At 43.0% G+C, this 26287-nt stretch overlaps 1 protein-coding gene across 4 annotated transcripts in view; it reads right to left on the minus strand.

The window, feature by feature from the left end:
* Positions 1 to 7626: 7626 nt before the first annotated feature.
* Positions 7627 to 26287, minus strand: part of LOC142490197 (cilia- and flagella-associated protein 337-like) — a 104222-nt gene continuing 85561 nt past the window's right edge. The window contains exons 27-30 of one of the 4 annotated variants that reach the window (XM_075592155.1): positions 23881 to 23969; positions 9701 to 9888; positions 8412 to 8515; positions 7627 to 7943 (exon numbers count right to left, since the gene is read on the minus strand). In XM_075592155.1, the coding sequence (XP_075448270.1) occupies positions 7775 to 7943; positions 8412 to 8515; positions 9701 to 9888; positions 23881 to 23969 (550 nt within the window). In that variant the 3' untranslated portion in view covers positions 7627 to 7774. Of the gene's footprint in view, positions 7944 to 8411; positions 8516 to 8766; positions 8816 to 9700; positions 9889 to 23880; positions 23970 to 26287 lie in introns of those variants that run through there. The other 3 variants (XM_075592157.1, XM_075592156.1, XR_012800002.1) reach the window with 3 other exon arrangements.

Below are 26287 nucleotides of genomic sequence, written 5' to 3' on the forward strand. Positions count from 1 at the left end.
ATATGGAGTACAATTTTGGGCACCAATCCTAAGAAAAGACATTATGGAACTAGAGAGAGTGCAGAGAAGAGCCACCAAATTAATAAAGGGGATGGACAATCTAACTTATGAGGAGAGGCTAACTAAATTAGATGTATTTACATTAGAAAAGAGGCGTCTGAGGCACATGCGCGGAGGCTAAGGGAATGGAAGCATGAGAGGAGAGCTCCTTCCCCTTCGGCATAATACCAACTAATTAAACGCACAAAAATCAGTGAAAACACTATATAAATTAGATATTCATAAACCGGAACCTATCGAGATGCAGTCTAAGCCAAAATCGGGGGGAAAAAAGGCCGTTCTTACAACTTATTTTAATAAGTCCGACCCGGCGCGCACCCACAGAGCGGGACCCTCACCGCCGCGTGCAGGCTCAGACTCGGAGGACGATTCAAATATGGAGGAAAGTGCGGAACCCCAACCCACAGAGGCAATGACCAGAAAGATAATGCGAGAGTTCTGTAATGAACTGAAATCCTACATGCACACATAACTCGCTGACCTCCGCAGGGACATCAATGGAATTGGCGCCAGAACTGCTGAAGTAGAAACGAGACTTGATGCCACTGTAAAAGCAGTTCGCAAAAATGAAAAAGTTTCTGGAAATCTTCAGGCACAAATTAATGATCTTGCCACCAAGCAAGAAGATGCGGAGAATTGGGACCGCCGAAATAATATTGGGGTAAGAGGAGTCCCCGAAGAATTTACAGACCCTGAGGAATTTCTCACAAAATGGCTGACAAGCCTGTTCCCAGATAGGCCTGAGGCGGATCTGCACCTAGATAGGTGTCACAGGGCCCTCAGATCAAAACCTCAGCCAAACGATCCCCCAAGGGACATTATCGCTCGCCTGCACTTCTTCAAAATAAAAGAAGCAGTATGCCAAATTGCACGAGCCAAGGGCTCGGTGGAGTTTGAGGGGGTCAAACTCCTGATATTTCAGGATCTTTCTCCAACTACCCTGCTCAAGCACAAGACCCTCTTCCCGGTTACCAGGCTCCTGAGAGACAAAGGTATCAGGTACCGCTGGGTATTCCCATTCGGTCTCCTGGTCCTTAAGAATGGCACACCACATACACTGCGCAACCCTGAAGAACAGGACCGGTTTCTGCAAAAGCTGGGCCTCAAAGAGCAGATTATTCACCCGACGGACGCAGACGAAGCTTCCCCTGAGCCGAGCTGGAGCGGAGTGACTCGGCAACGCAGCAAGTCATGGGAAAAATCCCTCCACTGAGGTCCGTCACAGTCCAATTAAGCCTTAAAAGGGCCACACCACCGGACTGTGCGTTTGTCCACGACGGTGGTCAATAAAGCTGGGGTTTTTCAAACATCTGACACAGTGGGGTGGCCATCTTGCTACCCCCGCAGGTCCACAACACTCACCGGGAGGCTCGGCGGCCATCTTGGAGTCCCTCACAGCGCTATCACGCGGAGCAACACGGAGGGAGAGGGCTCCCTCCGGTCCAGACATGGAACACACCTGGCGGAGCTTGCCTCTACAGTTGTCACGACCGCCCCTTGCCCCCTGCTTCCATACACACTCCCCGCTCCCCCCGCCCAAAGAGGAGCTGATCCTGAGGAGGCAAACGAACAACAGCGCAGGGGTTCCCCCGCTGTCCTCTGCTGGGGGGGGGCCTCGGACATGCCCACATCAGCAGCGTTCGTATTGTCTCTTTTGGGGGACTGGAGGGGAGGGTGGGAAACCCGACTAAGTAATACACTAAAAGTGGGGGTACTCCGACGGGAGGGATAGTCAGGAATATGAGGGGAGAAACACTATTCAAGGATGCCCTTGGGCCCAGGTAGTAATGTAACTACAATATCCTGTTAGCAACACAGGGTAAGACATTCTGAAGAGTGAGACCTATTCTAGATCCTACCCGTTCACCTGTGGACTCCCACCCTATCATTACATATAGGGGTGACTCACAGCCTAGATCCCTATCACCGCATGTTCCCCGCAAAGTAGCTGTTTCACCACCATGGCGCCGTCATTGCAACCCAGCTAGTTAAAAGTTAAAGGTTACAAGTAATTTCACCCGTCTGTTCCAGAGCTTCCCTTACCCAAACATATTGGTTAAAAGGTTTCTCATATCAATGTTGAAAAAAACAAAAAAAAAAAACAAATGATACACAAAGTTTACACTGAATAGCATTCGTAAATTTGTCGAAGGGGGGGACTCCCCCTTCCCTGGCTACCGCCATGTGGCTGACATGGTATGCCCTGTTTTGTTCCAGGACATGCCATAAAGTCTTTGGGGAGGAGCATGCCCAGAATAACATGGGCAACTGTACAAGAGGTACAGGTAATTGGTTACAATTTGCCCCCCAAAGGCAAGGGATCCACAGAGGTCTATGACCGCCACTGGATCGCCACAGTTGTTTATGTCGTTTTTGTTTGTTGTCTTCTTCCTTCCCTTCCCTTCCCGCCGGACTGCCGCGATGCCCGTACGAATCAGATGCCCATCCCGATGACTTCTCCGAATCCAGTACAATGGAAATGAAGGTACAACGCACCATACCTCACCACATCACACAAACGCCACTTACAATAGTTCTCCAAACAACCGCGTCATGGGGTTGATTATCTTGTCACATAATGTGAAGGGCCTGAACAGCCCAAACAAGCGAAAGTTGGCGTGCACAGATTATCAAAGAAAGCAAGCAGATATTATCCTAGTCCAGGAAACACACTTTAGTTCTAAGAACACACCAAAATACCTTGACAAACACTTCCGACAATTTTATACCTCATCCTCTACCAAAAAAAAGCAAGGGGTAGCAATCATCTTTCATAATAAATGCTCATTTCAGATGGAGAAAACCTTCAAAGACAAGGAGGGCAGATACCTAATCTTGTTAGGCACTATAAATGGCCAATCACTCACATTAGCAACACTATACGCCCCCAATAATCAGGACCCACAATTTTTCACGACCTTTTTCAATAAATTACATACAGTCGCCCAGGGTCCAATAGTCGTAGCAGGTGACTTCAACCTAGCTCTTAATCCTAAACTCGATAGATCGGCTCCAGCACAGCGTCACCCCAAGGCTAGTCTGATGGCCCTGCGCAGGGGGTTATCAAAGAATCACCTATTAGATATTTGGCAGGAACAGCACCCTCAAGATAGGGACTACACCTTCTTTTCTCATCCACACTCAACATATAGCAGAATCGACTACTTCTTTATCTCTAGCAGACTGGTTCCGAAGATCTCCCATACTGGGATCCATGATATTTCATGGTCAGATCACGCATCTATAGAGCTGAGATGCACACAATTAACCCTAGACAGACCGGGAGCAAATTGGAAACTGAATGAGTCCCTTCTGAAGGACCCGGGATTCTCTCAGTTCATTGCTGATGAAATAAAACAATACTTTGAGAACAACACAGGCTCAGTAGACTCTCAGCTATCCCTCTGGGAGGCCCACAAAGCAACCCTGAGAGGGGTTCTCATTGGACTAGCCTCCAGAAAGAAAAAAATAAGAATGGCCAAGACCCGATTGTTACAATCTAAATTAAAGCAGCTTTCAGATGAGCATAAACGAACCAACAATCCTAGTATTCTTAAAAACCTGAAAGATGTCCAAATCGAGCTCAACCTGTTGTTAACCTCCCAGGCTGACACTTCATTGAATTGGTCAAAGAGGATGTTTTTTGATAAGGCGAACAAGCCAGATACTATGCTTGCGAACAAATTAAGATCCAAAACTCCAAACTATAGCATTCAAGCCATAAGGAATAAAGCAGGTGTTATTTCAGGTAATCCTAAAGTCATTGTTGAAGAATTCAAAAAGTACTACGAAATTCTCTATAATGGAGATAAAATAGCGCATAATCCTCAAACAGATAGAGCACGGGGAAATTTCCTCGCCAGCTCTAACTTAACGAAACTGACGGCAGAGGAGAGAGAGGTCTTGGGCAGAGATTTTACTTTAGAGGAAATCTCTCTAGTTATTAGTAACCTGAAGGCGTCGAAAGCTCCAGGGCCTGATGGCTTCTCAGGCTTATATTATAAAAAATATAGTGAAATATTAGCCCCCTACCTGCTCAAAGTATTTAACACAGTGTTGGCAGGCAACCCCTTCCCCGAACATATGCTCCAAGCGTCGATATCAATAATCCACAAACCAGGAAAAGATCCCCTAGATTGTAAGAGTTATAGGCCCATCTCACTCATCAATACAGATATCAAAATATATGCTAAATTAATTGCCAACCGTTTAAGTCAGATCCTACCTAGACTAATGCACCCAGATCAGGTCGGCTTTGTTAAAGATAGACAAGCGGCCGATAACATCCGACGAATCATCGATCTGCTTGAAATAGCCAATTCCAATAAAATAAAAGTTATGGTGTTAAGTCTAGATGCCGAAAAGGCGTTTGATAGGATCGACTGGGCATATTTGAAAGACACGCTTGGAGCGTACGGTTTCGGTAGCCAATTAATCACCGCCATAATGGCACTCTATGCAGGCCCAACAGCCAGAGTGACTCACCAAGGGTTCCCTTCAGATCCCTTCAAGATCAGAAGTGGAACAAGACAAGGTTGCCCCTTATCCCCCCTGCTCTTCGCCATGTGCATGGAGCCCCTCGCGGCCCAAGTAAGGGACAACCCGGATATATCAGGCATTAATATCGGTACCCAAACCCACAAATTGGCCCTATATGCGGACGATGTCCTTATGATTTTGTCCAAACCCCTCACCTCTCTCCCCAACCTCTTCAGCTTATTGGACAAATTTAACAAAATATCAGGGTTCAAGATCAACCAAACGAAATCAGAAGCCTTAAACATCACAATCCCGAAAGCTGAGGAAAAGCTAATATCACTTAATTTTAACTTCCGGTGGCAAAATAAAGCGATCAAATACCTGGGGGTCTTTATTACCCGTACGTACCGGGAAATATACACAGCTAACTATCCCAAGCTCATTCGAACCCTGAGAGAAGATCTAAGGCGCTGGTCAAAATTTAATATATCATGGATAGGAAAAATATACAGCGTTAAGATGAATTTACTCCCACGCATTTTGTATCTGTTCCAAACACTCCCAGTTCCCCTACATTTGGCAGAAATTAACAAGTTACAATCCACCTTATCCAAATTTATATGGGGAGGTAAAAAGGCACGAATTAACAAACAAACATTAATGAAACAACCAACTGAGGGTGGATTGGCAGTACCTTGCTTGGTATCATATTACAGAGTGGCCCAATTATGTCAAATCTCTCAATGGCACACAAACCCTGTTTCGAAAAGGTGGGTAGCTATCGAGAATACGGCCAGCTCCCCATTGGAGTTGAGCCAAATGATGTGGACCCCAAAAATAGCGAGACTCAAAGCTATACCACAGCCGCTATCCTCAATGACCAATTTGCTGGCAGTCTTGGACGCTGTAAAATTTAAATGTGGCCTTACCACCAAAAATACATTGATGACACCCCTATGGGGGAACCCACACTTTGCTCCAGGTCTAGATAGGACAAACTTTATCATTTGGAAACACAATCATGTCTTAAGACTTAAAGATCTGGAGGGAGGAGATAACAAAATTAGAACTTTTGACCAAATCAGAACAGATACAAAGATCCCACACTCTGAATTTTTTAGGTACCTCCAGATCAGAGCATTCTACAACAAAACTATCCCACACCCCCCATTGACGGTATTTGAACAGCTCTGTCTTAAAGAGACATCAACCAAAGGTCTCACATCGCAGATGTATAGAGAAGTGGTCGGTTCAGCAGCCAAAGTCACAAGAAAATTAGGATACATGTTAAAATGGGAAGCAGATCTAGGTGAGACTATAGATGAAGATTCATGGACGCAGATAGTATCAGCAGCTGCCAAGAGTTCAATATGTACAACATTGAAGGAGAACGCATATAAAGTCCTGATGAGGTGGTATCTGACCCCACTCAAATTATCAAAATTCTCCAAAGGAATCTCCCCACTGTGCCCTCGACAGTGTGGAGAACCGGCGGATCTGTTACATATGCTGTGGTCCTGCCCTCGGCTTGCCCCGCTATGGCACACAATCAGAGATTGGCTTGAGAGGATTTTGGGCCTCAAAATTCCATTTGACCCAGGGCTCTTCCTGCTGGGTAAAGCCCACGGGGGAATCTCAAAATCAGATCTGAAACTTATCGCACACTTTGCAACTGCAGCGAGGTGCGAGATCGCAGCTTTATGGAAACAACACGAAATCCCTTCAATTCCCAAGATTCGAAACAAAATTTGGTTCGTATGCCAGATGGAGAAGTTGACAAGTTTAGTTAACGACTCTGGCGATAATTTTCTAAAAGTCTGGTCACCATGGTTGGCACAGGCAGACATCCCAGGGGTAGTAAGAGCCACAATCTTGCTTTGATAACGCTTAAATGCGTTCTCCTATGATGCGGTAACATATAGAAACTTCTGAACAGCCCAATTACATATAATACCCTTAGGTTCCATCGGAGAAAAATTACATCCCAGGCAAATGTGGATAACAGATCACTCCCGAGGACTGGCACTCCCTCCCTCCTCCCCCCCGACACCTCCCCCCTCATCCCTACCTCTCCCTTTTCTCTTTATGTTATTTATTATTTTTGATACTCATGGTTAAAATGATACTGTTATGAAAGTTACTACAGTCGTTATACAGATCTAATCGTGAAAATGCATGACACAATTTTTGATCCCGCAATGTATTATGGCTGTAACTCACTTGTAAAACCAATAAAAATGACAAGTTAAAAAAAAAAAAGAAAAGAGGCGTCTAAGAGGAGATATGGTAACTATATACAAATATATTCGGGGACAATACAAGGAGGTTTCAAAAGAACTATTCATCCCACGGGCAGTACTAAGGACTCGGGCCATCCCTTAAGGTTGGAGGAAAGCAAATTTCACCAGCAACAAAGGAAAGGGTTCTTTACAGTAAGGGCAGTTAAAATGTGGAATTCATTACCCATGGAGACTGTGATGGCAGATACAATAGATTTGTTCAAAAAAAGGTTGGACATCTTTTTAGATGGGAAAGATAAACAGGAATATACCAAATAAGTATACATGGGAAGGATGTTGATCCAGGGATTCATCCGATTGCCAATTCTTGGAGTCAGGAAGGAATTCATTTTTCCCCTTAATGGGTTTTTTTGTTTGCCTTTCTCTGGATCAATAAGTAAGTATAGATATAGGATAAAGTATCTGTTGTCTAAATTTAGCTTACGTTGAAATTGATAGATCTATGTCTTTTTTCAACCTCTTCTACTATGTAACTATGCAATGCATCAATCCAAAGATGTTTATTACTTTCCTTTGTGGCAATAAACACACAGCAAGTCTAACTTCCTGGGTTCGGTAACATGCATTTTTTTTGGAGTACCTCACATCTGCTGCAGGTTTTTGATCTATCAGTAAATGAAAGTGCCATATGTCATATCCCGCACATACCCCTCTGACGCACAAAGTTCTGTAAGTATTTGATAAAATGGGGGAAGTGCTGACATGTCTGAAGCAATCAATTAAGGCTTTAAAAGAAAATCTAACAAATCAATCAACAATATGAGACAAATTTACTAAAATGCATTTTATTTTAATAAATTGCAATAATTGCTTTTATTTTTAATTTTTTTTCCATTTCCTTTTCTTCTTGCTAAGTGTGCTGAACTCGAAATGCACGTTTATAGCTCTCAACATCATCACTTCAAACTTGCAATAATCCATGTATGACTTGTGGCCTATGAGGACACATAGCTGTGGAAAGGGTCAGTGCCAGCTGCAGACATATCTGGCTTTTCAGAAGTGACAGGGCTACTTGCAAGATCAAAGTACTTGAGAGTGTTGAAGGCGCTCGGTCCGCCATGATCCAGAGGTTTATGTAAATTCCTGTCCCTCTCATGACGCAACCTACAAATTTTGAAATGGCAGAAAACATAACTATACTTGTGACAACTGGTAATAGCCTCCATCAACAGTAAACTGACCATCCGTTATTGTGTAAGTCGCTTTCTAAATGGGAAATTATTATTTTAGCCGAGAAAAGCCCCATACAAAAGGTGTTGATCACCCTATTGGAAAAATATGTGCATGTTTGCTGCAAACAAAAACACCAGTTCAGAAGTAGGGATACTTGTACCGGGTGCTCCTTAATCCCAGGGAAGACTTGTGTTGCATCCGATGAATCCAATGTTATGAATGGACAAGGGCACATGGATTTCTTAATCGTAAAGCATTAATTGTGCATTTGCCACTTCACTTGGGAAAGGCCAGCAGGCCCAAACGTTGTGTATTCTATGGCACAATAAATGCTTTATGATTAAGAAATCTGTGTGCCCTTGTCCATTCATAGCTTTAGATCCCTTTATTGGAGCTTACCGTTTTCCCAGAACATGTGAATGATTCTGCTTGTTAATTTCTTCTTTGATATCCTCTTCTGTAATGGTGAGCAGCAAGGCTTTTGAATTGTAGTTGATTTCACTCTGCAAATGAATGGGTAAGCATTTTGCTATACATTACCATTATTAGCAGATCCTGTCACTTGAGTGCAAAGCATGGGATACTTGAAAATGAAGCTGGTCCAAAGCTAAGCAACTGTCTATATCAGGGGGTGCGTGAGATTTTCTGGGGGTGGGGGGAGGGGTTGCAGAATTTACAGAGGACCCGCCTTTATCACCAAAGCGTTTACATATAAATGCGGGGGACCGTTCGTGGCCCCTGTAAGTGCCATTACCTTGTCAGCAATGGCTTCGGTGCGACGTGTCATCATTTGACGCTGGAAACTAGTTATGGGAGGGAAGAGCAGGCAGGGAAAATGTTTGCGCACCCCTGGTCTACATGATGCTGCCTCTTAAAGCCGCAAATGTGATCTTGTGCGTTTTTTTATTTTATTTAATTTTTATAAAATCAGTTCTGTAGTATTGGATGTTAGTGACTGTTTTTGTTTTCATTTAACTCTTAATGCCACTTTTTTAATTTGTTTTGAAAGCATTTTGATTTCTGTAGCAGGTTTTAACCCACCTCCCAAGCAGTGCAAGATCTTTGCAACACTTTACTCTTTGGAATAATTTTGTTGTAAATATTCCAAGCAATTTGATCTGTAAACTTTAACAATGGATAATGCTACCGTAGTAATGTAAGGATAGATTGTAGCTGCTGAGTTACAATGACTGAAGCAGTCATTGTTACAATTGCCAGCTTAGGTAAGAATGTAGAATTATACATTGTCGCATGCTTTACATATACACAAATTTTTAAAAAAAGTTTGAAAGTAGTATTGTTGCTTTAAGCGGTTTATACATTGTTCATGATATTGCAGTCGTCAAAGTTTAAAGTGACATCTCTGATCTTAGAAAATAATTGCTTAAATGTAATGTACAGTATTTTGCACTTCAACATTTTGTCTACACTGCACGTGTTTGAGATATCTTACGCTTCTATAGTCAGTAATGTCTTAACTCCCCTAAAGCACTGATTTATGAAAGATTTGTGCTGTAGTTGAACAGTACAATCCTCTTGTAAAAAATGAAGCAGCCAAAGTGACAATTCTGATTGCCCAGAGGTGTAAAAACAGCAATTGAATATCTTCTATAAAACACACTTTCATTTTGAAATAACCCAATAACTCAGCAGCTGCTGATGACTCTTTTTTCCCCCTCCTTCCAAACCTTAGCATCTGTTGTGTCTTTAGCTTCTTTTCGTTCAGAAGAAATTATTTCAGACATACGTGATTCTCCCTCGAGCACTGGATGGACAGGCATGCTTTCTGGATCTACGAGAATCTCATACGGCACCATGGGGTGTTTCCAAGATGCAGGAGTAAAAATCTCCCATGGGTCTAACTGGCCAAATGTTCCTGGAAGAACATAGAAATATAGAACAAAGTCATCTACTGTGAAATCATGTACTGTGTATTGGACAAAATCCAGCACAAGGTGCATATCTATTACACTGAGAACCATAGGCATATGGCATTTACTATAAAGAGATGATTAGCAGTTAAAGATATATATATATATATATATATATATATATATATATATATATATATATATATATATACACATGAATGTCAGTCAGCACACTGCAGTAGAAAAGGTTATAATAGCAGATGCTAGTCCCATAGAAAATAAGTATGATACGAACCAATCCAAAGACCAGTAAAGAGACAGCACACCGCACGGGGTTAATCCAAAAATCTATATTCACAACATGAAATACACGTAAGCCAACGTTTTGGTCCCACAGAGAGACCTTCCTCAGGGCCGTGCAACCCACAAGTGCAAGTGACCACACATATATACCCTCACCCATAGTGCAATGCAAACAAAGGGAACCAATCACCAACATGCAATCAGACAGAATATGCAACATAGCTGTGCTCCGTGCCCCCTCCCCTATTACCTGATTATCCAAATGACTCATCATGACATGAGAGTAGGCACTTAAACTATTAGGAGAAAGACACCCTTTAGACACTGGTCCCAGGGTCTACTGCCCTTGCGGGGGAAGGTCGCGCACCGCGCATCTGCAGTGGGCCAAAACATATTGACTGCCGGAGCGCCAGCAAGGAGAGTACGCCGCGCATCACAGCTGTGAGCAGACGCCTCATTGACTCTCCCTGGCCACCAGGGACGCCGGCAGCGCAAAACGCACATGCGCAGTCTGAAAAACCGCCTCGGTGCACAGTTACCCACACACTGACAGTAATAATGGGCTAAACAGAATAGTAATAAACAGAGCGTTAAGGTGAACCACAGGGGGACAGGAAGAGGTATAGAGCACAAGGAGCGCATAGCATCACCATAGTATATAAGGACAAAGGAAGTGCAAAAGTGCAGAGGGAGTGATGCAACAGAGTATGAGTGACAAACATAAAAAAGGCATAATGCAAAATCAAGTGAAAGCAGGGAGACTGCTACAAAAAGCAGCTAAGTGAAAGTTCCTCATTTAGGCCACCAGGTGTCATAGTTCTTAGTTCATAAATAAGCCTTGCTTCCTGTTTAAGCAAAGTCCTGCCCCTGTCACCCCCACGGGGGGGGACTGGGACCTGCAGAATAGGCATACAACGAAGTGTGGCCAGTGTATGCCTTTTTTCCTTGAAATGTCTAGCCACAGGTAGACACTTCAGGTCTACATCAGAGGCATCACTCAGTAGGGCTTTTCTGATGTTTGAACGGTGTATGGCCATGCGTTCTTTCAGCATCCTTACAGTCTTCCCGATGTACAGCAATCCACAAGGACACTTAATAAGGTACACCACGAATTTAGACTCACAGTTCAGTGGTTGTTTGATTTTAATCGGTGCGCCACTATGCGGGTGATTGTAGCTAGGGCCCAGCTGCATATAGTTGCAGTTGGTACAGCCATGACAGCGGTACGAACCAGGTTTTTTGGCTAACCAAGTGGTGGGTGTGGCATATTTGTCTATTGGGTCAGATCCAGTGACCATGTCACCAATGTTTGGTCCCCGACGAAAGCAGAATAGAGGTGGCTCTCTAGCAAATGCACCAATCCTCTCGTCATTCTCCAGGATGCGCCAATTGCCCCGAATGCAGCGCTTAATGCTGTTGGTAGCAGTACTGAATGTACTGACTATATTGAGCCTGTTGCTCACCGGTCTGCCTGTCGAAGGTGTCAATAGTTCACCCCTATCAACCTGTCCAACCTTTTGCAAGGCAAAATTGATGTCCTTGGCCGAATAGCCCCTCTCCCGGAAGCGTGCGGCCATTTGGGCCAAGGCCCGTTGGGATTCTTCTGGATCAGTGGTGAGGATGCTGCCAAGGGGTTTCAGGGTGAAAAATCAGCCTACCATTGGCAGATGTGACATGGATTTCTGCAAACGCTGGATAGCCATTTTAAACAAATGTTCTTTCGATCTAATGATTCTGGTCATTGACCAATCAAGCAAGGAAATTGCCAAATTGAAGAAGGACATTGCAGTAATAGAAACCAAACATGTGGACACCCTGGCAGCGGACACGGATACCAACTGGCTGGATAAGATGCAGAATACCATTGATGCCTATAGGGCAAATTTAATCAAGTTTAAGAAGGAGAAGCTCCGGCAGGTGACTGCGGACTACAAGGAGCGCAACGTCTACCGATGGCTCCTGGGGCTGGGTGAGACGAAGAGCGGTAGAAGCGGTCCACAGCGACGATACCAGCCTCGGTCTAGGCGGGGTGATGCCGCCAGGATGGGCTACACGACCAGTGATACTGATGCATCAGATGCCCCGGACAACACCCCCATGGAGCCTTTTTTAGGTCCGGGCGATGGCGGTCGAGCGAGAACTCTCCCGCAGGGCACAACGCGCACAGACCCACCAGGAGAGGTGGCCGGAGATCGGCGGTATCCCGTGCGCGAAGGAAAAGCGACAAGGGGCACCAGGCAAGCGAGACGGTGATCTACAATCTATCGGACCACTCACTGACACCGGCAGAGGTTAGCATTTTACAGAAAGGCTTATCATTTGTGCCAACCCATATGCAGGATTCCTTTGACTGGGAGGTTGATATGTACAGACTGCACAGACAATTGAAGTTAAAGGATTTCTTCTCTAAGAATATTGATATTAACTCTTCTGGAGACATTACCCCAAATCCATTTAAGACCAGGAGCACCTTTGACCCGCACTCACTGAACCCCAACATAGCTGCATTTATGAACTTGGTGACGAAAGACACACGGAAAATTCTGAAGAATCATAAGACCAGCTTTTTTAATACATCGAGAGAGGAGAGAGCTACCCTGAAAATGCTACGGGAGAACAAGGGGATTATAGTGAGAGCAGCAGACAAGGGTGGAGGGATTGTGGTTTTAAATTATCAATACTATAAGCAGGAGATTGAGCAACAGCTTGCAGTTGTACATCATTATAGACGCCTCCCGGGGGATCCGACGATAGCCTACAAGAAGGAGATTGATGGCATCATCCGATTGGGCTTGAATAATGCCTGGATCACAGAAGAAACCAGTAAATTCCTGACTCAGGACCACCCTGTGATGCCAGTATTATACACACTACCCAAAGTACACAAATCTATAGTCGCACCACCGGGCAGACCCATCATCTCGGCCCGTGGGTCGCTGTGCCACCCCCTCTCGCAATTTGTGGACTTCTATCTACAGCCACTGGTGGCTGGAATGGGTTCATACATCAAGGACACCACGGACTTTATTGAGCAGCTCAGCCATCTTTCCGTTAACACAGCAGAATGTATTCTTGCTACGCTAGATGTGTCCAGCCTGTACACCAACATTCCCCATGCAGGGGGCCTAGAAGCAGTACGCACAAAATTGGAAGAACAGGGAGTCGAACAGGGTCCACCAGTTGACTTTCTCATGTTGCTCATTGAGGTCATCCTCCATAAGAACTTCTTTAAATTTGAGAAACACTACTACTTGCAACTTACGGGCACTGCCATGGGCTCAAATATGGCACCGTCGTACGCTAATCTGTTTATGGATTTGTATGAACGGTTGCACATATTAACTGACACCACGCATGGACGGCATATCGTCAAATACCTTCGCTATATTGACGACATCTTCATTCTGTGGACGGGCAGTGAAGAGGAGCTGCTGACATTTGTTTCTGATTTTAACAAAATCCCCTCCACAATCCGTTTTACCCTCAACCACAGCTACCAGGAAATCGCTTTTTTAGACACCATAGTGTACAAAATTGGAGGCACGCTGGCTACTAGAATATACCGGAAGAGTACAGACAAGAACTCCCTTCTTTGTGCAGCCAGCCACCATCCTGTACCACTCAAGAGGGGTCTCCCATACTCCCAGCTTCTCCGAGTGAAAAGAATCACCACTGATCCAGAAGAATCCCAACGGGCCTTGGCCCAAATGGCCGCACGCTTCCGGGAGAGGGGCTATTCGGCCAAGGACATCAATTTTGCCTTGCAAAAGGTTGGACAGGTTGATAGGGGTGAACTATTGACACCTTCGACAGGCAGACCGGTGAGCAACAGGCTCAATATAGTCAGTACATTCAGTACTGCTACCAACAGCATTAAGCGCTGCATTCGGGGCAATTGGCGCATCCTGGAGAATGACGAGAGGATTGGTGCATTTGCTAGAGAGCCACCTCTATTCTGCTTTCGTCGGGGACCAAACATTGGTGACATGGTCACTGGATCTGACCCAATAGACAAATATGCCACACCCACCACTTGGTTAGCCAAAAAACCTGGTTCGTACCGCTGTCATGGCTGTACCAACTGCAACTATATGCAGCTGGGCCCTAGCTACAATCACCCGCATAGTGGCGCACCGATTAAAATCAAACAACCACTGAACTGTGAGTCTAAATTCGTGGTGTACCTTATTAAGTGTCCTTGTGGATTGCTGTACATCGGGAAGACTGTAAGGATGCTGAAAGAACGCATGGCCATACACCGTTCAAACATCAGAAAAGCCCTACTGAGTGATGCCTCTGATGTAGACCTGAAGTGTCTACCTGTGGCTAGACATTTCAAGGAAAAAAGGCATACACTGGCCACACTTCGTTGTATGCCTATTCTGCAGGTCCCAGTCCCCCCCCGTGGGGGTGACAGGGGCAGGACTTTGCTTAAACAGGAAGCAAGGCTTATTTATGAACTAAGAACTATGACACCTGGTGGCCTAAATGAGGAACTTTCACTTAGCTGCTTTTTGTAGCAGTCTCCCTGCTTTCACTTGATTTTGCATTATGCCTTTTTTATGTTTGTCACTCATACTCTGTTGCATCACTCCCTCTGCACTTTTGCACTTCCTTTGTCCTTATATACTATGGTGATGCTATGCGCTCCTTGTGCTCTATACCTCTACCTGTCCCCCTGTGGTTCACCTTAACGCTCTGTTTATTACTATTCTGTTTAGCCCATTATTACTGTCAGTGTGTGGGTAACTGTGCACCGAGGCGGTTTTTCAGACTGCGCATGTGCGTTTTGCGCTGCCGGCGTCCCTGGTGGCCAGGGAGAGTCAATGAGGCGTCTGCTCACAGCTGTGATGCGCGGCGTACTCTCCTTGCTGGCGCTCCGGCAGTCAATATGTTTTGGCCCACTGCAGATGCGCGGTGCGCGACCTTCCCCCGCAAGGGCAGTAGACCCTGGGACCAGTGTCTAAAGGGTGTCTTTCTCCTAATAGTTTAAGTGCCTACTCTCATGTCATGATGAGTCATTTGGATAATCAGGTAATAGGGGAGGGGGCACGGAGCACAGCTATGTTGCATATTCTGTCTGATTGCATGTTGGTGATTGGTTCCCTTTGTTTGCATTGCACTATGGGTGAGGGTATATATGTGTGGTCACTTGCACTTGTGGGTTGCACGGCCCTGAGGAAGGTCTCTCTGTGGGACCAAAATGTTGGCTTACGTGTATTTCATGTTGTGAATATAGATTTTTGGATTAACCCCGTGCGGTGTGCTGTCTCTTTACTGGTCTTTGGATTGGTTCGTATCATTCTTATATATATATATATATATTTATTTATTTTTAACTGGCAGGTCCTCTGGAGCTGAACCACTTTGTTTTTTTGGGGTTTTCTCTGGGGATCCCCGTGTCCTGAAACCTGTTTTTGTTACAGCAGGTTTCTTGAATATTTCATGATGGCCACCATGGTCATTCAATAGGCAGTCACAATGTCACCGCCTCTGATGACATTGTGCCTACCTAATGACCCATTTTGATCTCCACAAAAGGGAAAGAAAACACTTGCAACTAAACCACTAAGTATCTTCGGAGCTACAAAATAGCATGGAGGACTCGCCTAGTTCTCGGATTATAATTCTAAACCAATATTCCGTTTTGAAGTGTGGGTAAGACAGTTCACTGTTTTCTAGTTGTAGTTATTCATATAACCAGTAAATTTAACATTTCTATACAGGGTTTTTGTACTTCCAAATCATTTAACAACATTTACTGCATATGTGCACCCAATAGATTTCAGCCTACTACAAATGCTGCTATAATATCAGAAGGGTATACACTGCTCACTATTAAGTAATGCAATTGAAGTAAAATGATGTAAATATGGATTTGCCCTAGTGGCAGTGGGTGCTACCTGTGTGCTGGATTGAAATATCAAAAATAGAGATAGTTTGTTAGACCAACTAATCTCTAACAAGAAACACACTAGTGCACACCGGGGCAGTTAAAAATGTAACATTTAATATTACCGCAATTAATATAGGTATACACATGCAAAAAAAAAAAAGTGTGTGCATTTCAATCATTAAAATGACAGGAGGTGAAAAACAGGATCGCTTTTAATTGCTGTGCAAATTCTATTAGCACTTCTAAACAACAGGAATTAAATGACACAATGCGTTATTCACTATAAATCTGCTCCGGTGGTATGCAGCAGAATGCCTGGTGTATATTTACATATTCGTATGATGATGTTCAGTATGTGATTGACTAGTTGACAACAGGCTCAGCACTTATTGGCAACAGAAAATCCAAATTTTTAAGCTTCCACGTTTCAGTGTCTTTAAGTTTGTCATTGTTGAAAAGGATACTTCACAAATGTATGTAGTAGAAAACTGCAGAATAATTTTTAACGCTTTTTTTACCTATGTTTGGATGCATTTTTGAAAAGCGAGGAGAGGGTGGAGAGAGAGAGGAGAGGGTGGGTGACACAGAGAGAGAGAGGATGACAGAGAGAGGGTGACACAGAGAGAGGGGGGGGTGACAGACACTGGTTTGCGTGGGTGGGTGACTATGACTGACTGTGGATTGGTGTCGATATTCATTCACACACTCGCACAATCTTACACACACTCACACACACACATATTTTTACACTCTCACAGACACACACACACAAACGGGGATTAGACACACGGGGGGGGCAATCGGAGCAGGGGGGGGCAAAATCGGAGCAGGGGATGCAAAAACGGAGATGGGGGGCAAAATTGGAGCGGGGGCAAAATCAGAGAAGGGGGGGGGGCAAATGGGAGCTAAGGGAGGCATGGAGCTGTACTTACCTTACTCGCTCCATGCAGGAAAAGGCGCCTCCTCACTGTGCAGCTTGGATAGAGATTGGCTGTTCGCCAACCAATCAGGTGGGGGGATATTTATTTATTTATTTTTCCCCAGTGCGCGCCTGTCACCCTGTGGTGACCAGTTTTGTTGAGGGGACGGCACACGGCCTGGCAAACCCCCTGTTGGCGGCCCTGACCACCCGCGCCCCCCTAAATAATCCTGCGCCCTCCCAGGGGCCCCAGTTTGCGCACCGCTCAGAGGTTTCGCGTGACACACCTACACACTGCAGCCAACACACTAACGTGTCGCGACACACAGTTTGGAAAGCTTTGATGTAGATAGAGGATATTGCATGCAGATTCTGCACATAGTGCAATGCTCAGATCCTGACTAGACCAATGAGATTTTTAGCAAAATGAAATGAACACACCTGCAGTGGGTGGGGTTAGTTAATTGATAACCTAACACACCTGGTGGGTGTCCCTATTTAAACAGAGGCTTCTAACGAATCCTGAGCTTGCGTGTACTGACTCAGGATGCTCAGATACAAAGAAAGATTGTGGTGGTAGGGGACTCCATTATTAGGAAGGTAGATAGGGCAATCTGTTGCCAGGACCGCATGAACCGAACAGTTTGTTGTCTCCCGGGTGCTCGGGTTCGGCACATTGCGGATCGGGTAGACAGATTGTTGGGGGGGGGGGCTGGGATTGACCCGGCGGTCTTGGTACACGTTGGCACCAATGACAAAGTTAGAGAAAGATGGAGGGTCCTAAAAAATAATTACAGGGATCTAGGACAAAAGCTTTAAGGCAAGGACCTCCAAGGTAGTATTTTCTGAAATACTACCAGTGCCATGCGCTACCGCAGGGAGACAGTCAGAGATCAGGGAGGTTAATGCATGGCTAAGAAAGTGGTGCAGGAAGGAGGGGTTTGGGTTTTTAGAGCACTGGGACTCCTTTTCTGGAAGGTGCCATCTATATTCTAGGGACGGATTGCACCTCAATGAAGAGGGATCTTCTGTGCTAGGGGGGAGAATGCTAAAAAGGTTGGAGGAGATTTTAAACTAGGATGGAGGGGGGAGGGGAATGAAACAGATAATGAACTAAATGTAATAGATGAGGATACAAGGTGGTATGGAGGTAGAATGGGGGCAAGTGCAAGTTTGACAAGCAGTGAGACACCCATAGTAAATACAGATAATACTAGAAAACTTCTAAAGACTAAACCAAGTGGGCGCAGAAAGGAAGGAGCAGATAAGATAATAGTACAGGCTGAAAAAAAAACTGAAATGCATGCTTGCTAATGCAAGAAGCCTGACAGATAAAATGGGGGAGCTTGAATTAATAGCTGCAAGGGAGCAGTATGATATCATAGGCATTACTGAAACATGGTGGGATGAAACTCATGACTGGACAGTTAATTTAGAGGGTTATTCTCTTTTTCAGAAGGATCGGCCAAATAGAAGGGGAGGTGGAGTGTGTTTATATGTTAAACCGGATCTAAAACCTATTATAAGGGATTATGTCTATGAAGGGAATGATGAAAATGTAGAGACTTTGTGGATAGAAATTAGCAGTGGAGGTAAAAGTATAAAGAAAATGTTTGTGGGAATATGCTATAAACCACCAAATATCTGTGAGATTGAGGAAGCTAAAATACTTTTGCAAATGGAGAAGGCATCAAAACTGGGTCATGTTTGCATAATGGGGGATTTTAATTATCCAGACATAGACTGGGGCAACGAGATAAGCGTTACAACAAAAGGGAACAGGTTTTTGGGGGTGCTTAAAGACAATTATATGACCCAAATTATTGAGGAAAAAACCAGGAGAGGGGCAGTTCTGGATTTGGTCATATCAAACAATGTAGAAGTAATAACAAATATTCAAGTCCTGGAACATTTGGGTAACAGTGATCATAACATGGTCTCATTTGAAATAAATTATCAAAAAACAGATTACTTGGGTTCAACAAAGACCTTCAACTTTGGAAAGGCAGATTTGAATAAACTGAGGTTTTTGCAGGGAAAAATGTAGAAGATAAATGGTCAGTCTTTAAAACATTGTTAGAAAAGCACACTTATCAGTGTATACCCTTGGGTAATAAGTATAAAAGAAATAAGTCAAAACCAATGTGGCTAAATCAACAGGTAGGGGAGGAAATGGACAAGAAGAGGAAGGCGTTTAGATTCTTTAAGTCAGAAGGGACAGAGACATCGTATCAGAATTATAAGGAATGTAACAAAAATTGCAAAAGGGCAATCAAATTAGCAAAAATGGATAATGAAAAAAGGATTGCAATAGAAAGTAAGGTCAACCTTAAAAAATTATTTAAGTACCTTAATAACAAAAAAATGAGAAAAGAAAATATAGGACCCTTTCAGTGTGAGATGGGTAGGCAGATTATTGGAGATAAGGAAAAAGCTGAGGTATTAAACAAATTCTTTGCCTCTGTGTTTACCAGGGAAGAATCAAGTTCAATAGTAGCACCACAGGAGGAAGCCACAACCTCCATATTAATGAACAATTGGTTAACTGAGGAAGACGTTCAAAAGCGACTTGAAAAAATTGAAGTTAATAAGGCACCTGGCCCCGATGGCATACATCCAAGAGTTCTCAAGGAGTTAAGCTTAGTAATAGCAAAACCATTATATTTAATATTCAAGGACTCCATTTCCACAGGCTCAGTACCACAAGATTGGCGTAAAGCAGATGTGGTGCCTATATTTAAAAAGGGAGCTAGATCACAACCGGGAAATTACAGACCTGTAAGCCTGACTTCAATAGTAAGGAAACTACTTGAAGGTTTAATACGGGATAATATTCAGGAATACCTAATGGAAAATAAAATTATTAGTAATAGTCAGCATGGATTTATGAAGGATAGATCTTGCCAAACTAACCTTATTTGTTTCTTTGAGGAGGTAAGTAGGAATCTAGACCAGGGTAATGCTGTTGATGTGGTCTACTTAGATTTTGCAAAGGCTTTTGATAAGGTTTCACACAAGAGGTTGGTGTACAAAATAAAGAAAGTTGGACTCAGTAATAATATATGCACCTGGATTGAAAACTAGTTAAAGGACAGACAACACAGGGTTGTCATAAATGGAACTTTTTCAGGTTGGGCTAAAGTCGTGAGTGGAGTACCTCAGGGATCGGTACTGGGACCCCTGCTTTATAACTTGTTTGAGGTTGGGATCGAGAGCAAAGTCTCCATCTTTGCTGATGATACTAAATTGTGTATGGTAATAGAATCAGAGCAGGATGTAATTTATCTTCAGAAGGACTTGGAGAGACTGGAAATGTGGGCAGGTAAATGGCAGATGAGGTTTAATACAGATAAATGTAAGGTTATGCATTTGGGATACAAGAATAAAAAGGCGACTTACAAATTAAAAGGAAATATATTGGGGGAATCCTTGATGGAGAATGATTTAGGAGTGCTTGTAGACTGCAGGCTTAGCAATAGTGTCCAATGTCATGCAGTAGCTGCAAAGACAAACAAGATCTTATCTTGCATCAAACGGGCAATGGATGGAAGGGAAGTAAACATAATTATGCCCCTTTACAAAGCACTAGTAAGACCACACCTTGAATATGGAGTACAATTTTGGGCACCAATTCTAAGAAAAGACATTATGGAACTAGAGAGAGTGCAGAGAACAGCCACCAAATTAATAAAGGGGATGGACAATCTAACTTATGAGGAGAGGCTAGCTAAATTAAATTTATTTACATTAGAAAAGAGGCGTCTAAGAGGGGATATGATAACTGTATACAAATATATTCAGGGACAATACAAGGAGCTTTTAAAAGAACTATTCATCCCACGGGCAGTACTAAAGACTCGTGCCATCCCTTAAGGTTAGAGGAAAAGAAATTTCACCTGCAACAAAGGAAAGGGTTCTTTACAGTAAGGGCAGTTAAAATGTGGAATTAATTACCCATGGAGACTGTGATGGCAGATACAATAGATTTGTTCAAAAAAAGGTTGGACATCTTTTTAGATGGGAAAGATAAACAGGAATATACCAAATATGTATACATGGGAAGGATGATGATCCAGGGATTAATCCGATTGCGAATTCTTGGAGTCAGGAAGGAATTAATTTTTCCCCTTAATGGGTTTTTTGTTTGCCTTCCTCTGGATCAATAAGTAAGTATAGATATAGTATAATGTATCTGTTGTCTAAATTTAGCATAGGTTGAAATTGATGGACATATGCAATGCATCAATCCAAAGATGTTTATTACTTTCCTTTGTGGCAATAAACACACAGCAAGTCTAACTTCCTGGGTTCGGTAACATGCATTTTTTTTGGAGTACCTCACATCTGCTGCAGGTTTTTGATCTATCAGTAAATGAAAGTGCCATATGTCATATCCCGCACATACCCCTCTGACGCACAAAGTTCTGTAAGTATTTGATAAAATGGGGGAAGTGCTGACATGTCTGAAGCAATCAATTAAGGCTTTAAAAGAAAATCTAACAAATCAATCAACAATATGAGACAAATTTACTAAAATGCATTTTATTTTAATAAAAACACTGAACAGTGGTCTATCATACCCACTTGTTCATACTGCAGTACACAATAGTGTTTAAGTACAGTATATTTAAGTTTGATCCAGAACACTTAATTGAGTGTTCATACTCATAGGATCGGAGTGTTTAATTTTCGTTTTAATACCCATTATTTTAATTTGGATAATAAAGTATATGTTTTAATGTGTTCATCATATCACCCTTCAGGTGTTTAGAGTGCCCATTCTAGGTTTCTGCTCTTTGTTTGTTTGATTATTGATACCTACCTATGGAGCACCTACACCAACCACCTTCAGACAGTTGCGGGGGTTCACCTATTTGTTTATAATTGACTGTATAACCCTGTTCTTTTAATGTAACCATGTATTTTTATAACTCTGTGCCCAGGACATACTTGAAAACGAGAGATAACTCTCAATGTATTACTTCCTGGTAAAACATTTTTATAAATAAATAAGTAGGAATTTAAACCAGGGCAATGTAGTTGATGCGGTCTATTTAGATTTCACTAAGGCTTGTGATATGGTGCAACATAAGAGGTTAGTGTGCAAAATAAAGGAAATTGCTCTGGATAAAAATATTTGCAAATGGATTTAAAACTGGTTGGAAGATAGACAACACGGTGTTGTCATAAATTGAGCCCTTTTTGGTTGGGCTACAGTTATAAGTGGAGTACCTCAAGGATCGGTACTGGGACCCCTGCTTTTTAACTTGTTCATTAATTACCTTGAGGTTGGCATAGAGAGCAAAGTCTCCATCTTTTCTGACGACACTAAATTATGTTAGGTAGTAAAATCAGAGTAGGATGTAATTTCTCTCCAGAATGACTTGGATAAACTGGAAATTTAGGTAGGTAAATGGCAGGTGAGGTTTAATACAGATAAATGTAAGGTTCTGCATTTGGGAATCAAGAATAAACAGGCTACATGCAAATGAAATGGGACAAAATTAGGTCAATCCTTGTTGGAGAAGAATTTAAAATTGCTTGTAGACAGCAGGCTTAGCAATAGTGGTAAATGGCAGGAAGTAGCTGCAAAGGCAAGTACAGTAGAATACCATCTTGCATAAAATGGGCTATGGATGGAACAGAAGACAGCATAATTTGCCACTGTATAAAGTCTTGGTAAGACCACAACTTGAAAATGGAGTACAATTTGGGAAATCACTCCATAAAAAATACATTATAGAAATGGAAGAATTACAGAGCATAATCTCGCTATACACCATCCCGACTCTTGCGTTCTGCTCAAGCATGTCTTCTCTCTACCCCTTTTTGTGGCTAAAGCCCTCTCCCACCTTAAACCGTTCTCACTGATTGCCCCACTCGTCTGGAATGCCCTTCTCCTCAATATCCGACAAGGACCCTCTCTATCCACCTTTACGACCCATCTTAAAACACACCTCCTTAACGAAGCATATGAGTAGCTCGTGGCTGAAACTATACACCTCATACATCGACCTTGGCCCCCTGCAGATGCACTTACCAGAACACCTTCATACTGTCTCTGTATGTTCTTCCTAGCTTAGATTGTAAGCTCTTCAGGGCAGGGACTCCTTTTCCTAAAAGTTATTTTTTATGTCTGAAGTACTTCTTCCCATTATGTGTTATTTATTATTTATATGATTATGTCACGTGTATTACTGCTGTGAAGCGCTATGGCGCTATATAAATAAAGATATACATACATATATACTGTACAGAGAAGAACCTTCCAATTTAAAGGGGTGGAATGTCTGACTTATGAGGGAAGGATAGCTAAATTATATATGTTAACATTAAAAAAAGGGGCATCTAAGAGGGGATATAATAAGTATTTACAAATACAGTATATTCCCGGTCAATACAAAACTTAAAGAGAACTATTCATCCCAATGACAGTATAAAGTATACAGGGTCATCTCTTGAAATTAAAGGAAGGGTAATTTCGCCAATAGAAAAGGAAAGGGTTCTTCACAGGAAGGGCAGTTAAAGTGTGGCATTTACTACCTATGGAGATTGTGATGGCAGATACAGCCGAGTATCTTCAAAAAAAGGTTGGACATCTTTTTAGAAAGAAACGATATATATGGTTATACCAAATAAGTAAACGTAGGGAGAAATCTGATTGATTGCCATTAATGGAGTCAGGGAGGTATTTATTTTTCCACTTATCGGACATAATAGAATAATGTTTCACTGGGGTTTTATTTATTTGCCTTCTGGATCAATATACTGTAAATACAAATATAGACTAAGTATCTCCATTATCTAAATTAAACATAGTTTGAACACATGTCTTTTTGCCACCTCATCTACTAGGAAACCATGTAAAAAATAACTTACCAATAAATTCTCCATCCATGCTCCAGAGACGCACTGCACAGTCCATGGATGAGGACAAGAGGACCTTATCTTCATCTATCACCTCTAAACTAAGAAATTAAAACACTGTCAGAGGACCAGCATGTGTGTTTTATCTAACATTTCGTAACTCAATGGCAGATTTCAAGTTTGCTAACTTTGCTCCATAAGAACCCATTAAGAAAGAAAAAAACATAAATGGCTGCAATTGCTACTTTTTCATAAGCAGGCACTACCTGGCAATGCTTGCTCTTCAAGAAAAAACTGTAGATCTAGACCTGACAGAAGAAGAGGGGGAAAAAATGTATAGAGAATGTATTTGGCATAGCCTAACCGCTCACCTAGTATGGACATTTTGCAGCTTATTTAGTCTGATCTTGGGCCTAAAATAAATACTAGAACAGATGTGTGATTGTGCAAGACGTAAAAATTACGCATAGCCAAGAGCTTTAATCTATGACCTCATTATAATATTGTAAGAGAGAAAAAAAGGGGTGGGGGGGGGGGGGTTGATGATCAACTCGATCACCGCACTAATTGAACAGGATAGTGGATTAGTAGTCCTAGCAATAGACCGGTGGGTGCATAAACTGCGAATTGGGAGTTAATAGGCAAAACAAAATGGAGGGCACAAAGAAATGTGCACTCACAAAGAATTCACTTCATTGCTCACCACCTAGTTAAACCATAGCCTTTAATATGAAACGAATAAAACATATATCACTGTATTGTGGGTATAAACAGTAATTAACGTAGTGTGACATCAGCAGACGCCGACACGGGTCTGCTTTAGTGGGGAACGGTGATTGTTTCTTGAGTACTAGGGTTTAGCTAGAGGGATATATAAGTTAGCAAGTGGTTAGGATCAGCCTCTTCTGTTAGTCCACAGGATTCACTTACAGCCAGTGAGAGATGCTTGCTTCATTCAAACATCCATTTTTCCAGCTACCATATCAGGCACGCACTGACACTAAATAACAGTCTAAGTAATACATATTTCTTTGTCACGTGATATGCTTTCCAGAGGCTTCCTCGTTCATTTGCTACACTGTGGCTGACCAGCATATGTGGCCAATTATACTCTGCAGCATTTCAAGAGTTAATGGTCTGACTGTCTGCTCTATACAGCAGTTTTTTGTCAGCATCCATATCAGGTGTGCACTAATACCAAAGACACTGACTTGGTGATATACTGTACTCTGTTGGCTATTTTTGAGTTACTGAGGCTGTATCATTTATCTATATATTTATTCCAATTGCTGTTAATTTATCTTCATGATGCATAGTATCCTACCACATCCTATTTGGTGCACTGGTATCACAGTGCTGCTCCCCTCTGCCAGCTACAGCGGTTACACCCTATTACTGTGCATAGCTCCCCTCTTTGAGGTGACATCTTTGTGCCATCTATTAGCAACATGACTCCAGTACTTTTCAAATAGGGTATTATTTTGCCACATTAACCCCTTGTATTTGATGGCACTATTATGTACTCATATATGCTATACTTATAGGTATTCAACTTTTCAGCTACTCAAGGCAGTTTTATCATACGAATTTCCTTTGTGCTTGATATTAATGCTGGCCTGCGTTTTTTTGCCATTAAATATAAATTCTGAGCAGGGACCTCCAAATCCTCATCAAGACGTTACTATTTTGCTTGACTTATTTGTGCTATACTTGCACATATTTTGAGCGTTTTGGATTTTTGTCAGCCCCATGGCCACCCTACCCCACTATAATAATGTTACTTTTTTTCATTTACTTTATTTAACTGTTTATACCCACTATACAGTGATATATGTGTAGCAGGGTCCCCCCTGGCCCCCCTCATCTGTGCGGAGTAGCGGTTACCCCCGCACCATATCAGGGAGCTGAACGGGCGAGCGCATCACCGGGAGCCCCCGGCAATGTCGAGGCAGGGCGCCGCCATCTTGCATGCGTTCATGCATGTGTGGGAAGTTGCGCATGCGTAGATTAGCCTTAGGAGTACCAGCGGTCATATTGCGTCTGGCGCGAGGTTCGCGCATGCGTGGTGCGTATGTGGTGTCGTGGCGGCCATTATAGGGTTGCTCAAGCGCAGTGCACATAGTGCACGCGGCCCCAATGATAAAGAGGGTCATGAAGAACAACAGCTCCCAGAATGCTTATGGGCAGACAGGCCACCTGATGCCAGGGAGCTAATAGGGCTGGGAGCTTCCCCTGAGGATAAGATACATTGTTGTGCACAGGCAGTTGGTTACAGTTGGTGCTGGAATAAGGTAGTGTGTGCAGGGAGCAGTAGCCCCTGCCACTAGGCCAGGTTACCCCCTAGGGCCCAGCTAGGCCAACTCACTTTTAGATTGTGTTGCTGTAGGGAAGGCCCCCTGCAGTTAGGGACTTTGCCCTT

Source organism: Ascaphus truei, chromosome 3 (assembly GCF_040206685.1).
Source record: "Ascaphus truei isolate aAscTru1 chromosome 3, aAscTru1.hap1, whole genome shotgun sequence".
Classification (NCBI taxonomy): Eukaryota; Metazoa; Chordata; class Amphibia; order Anura; family Ascaphidae; genus Ascaphus; species Ascaphus truei.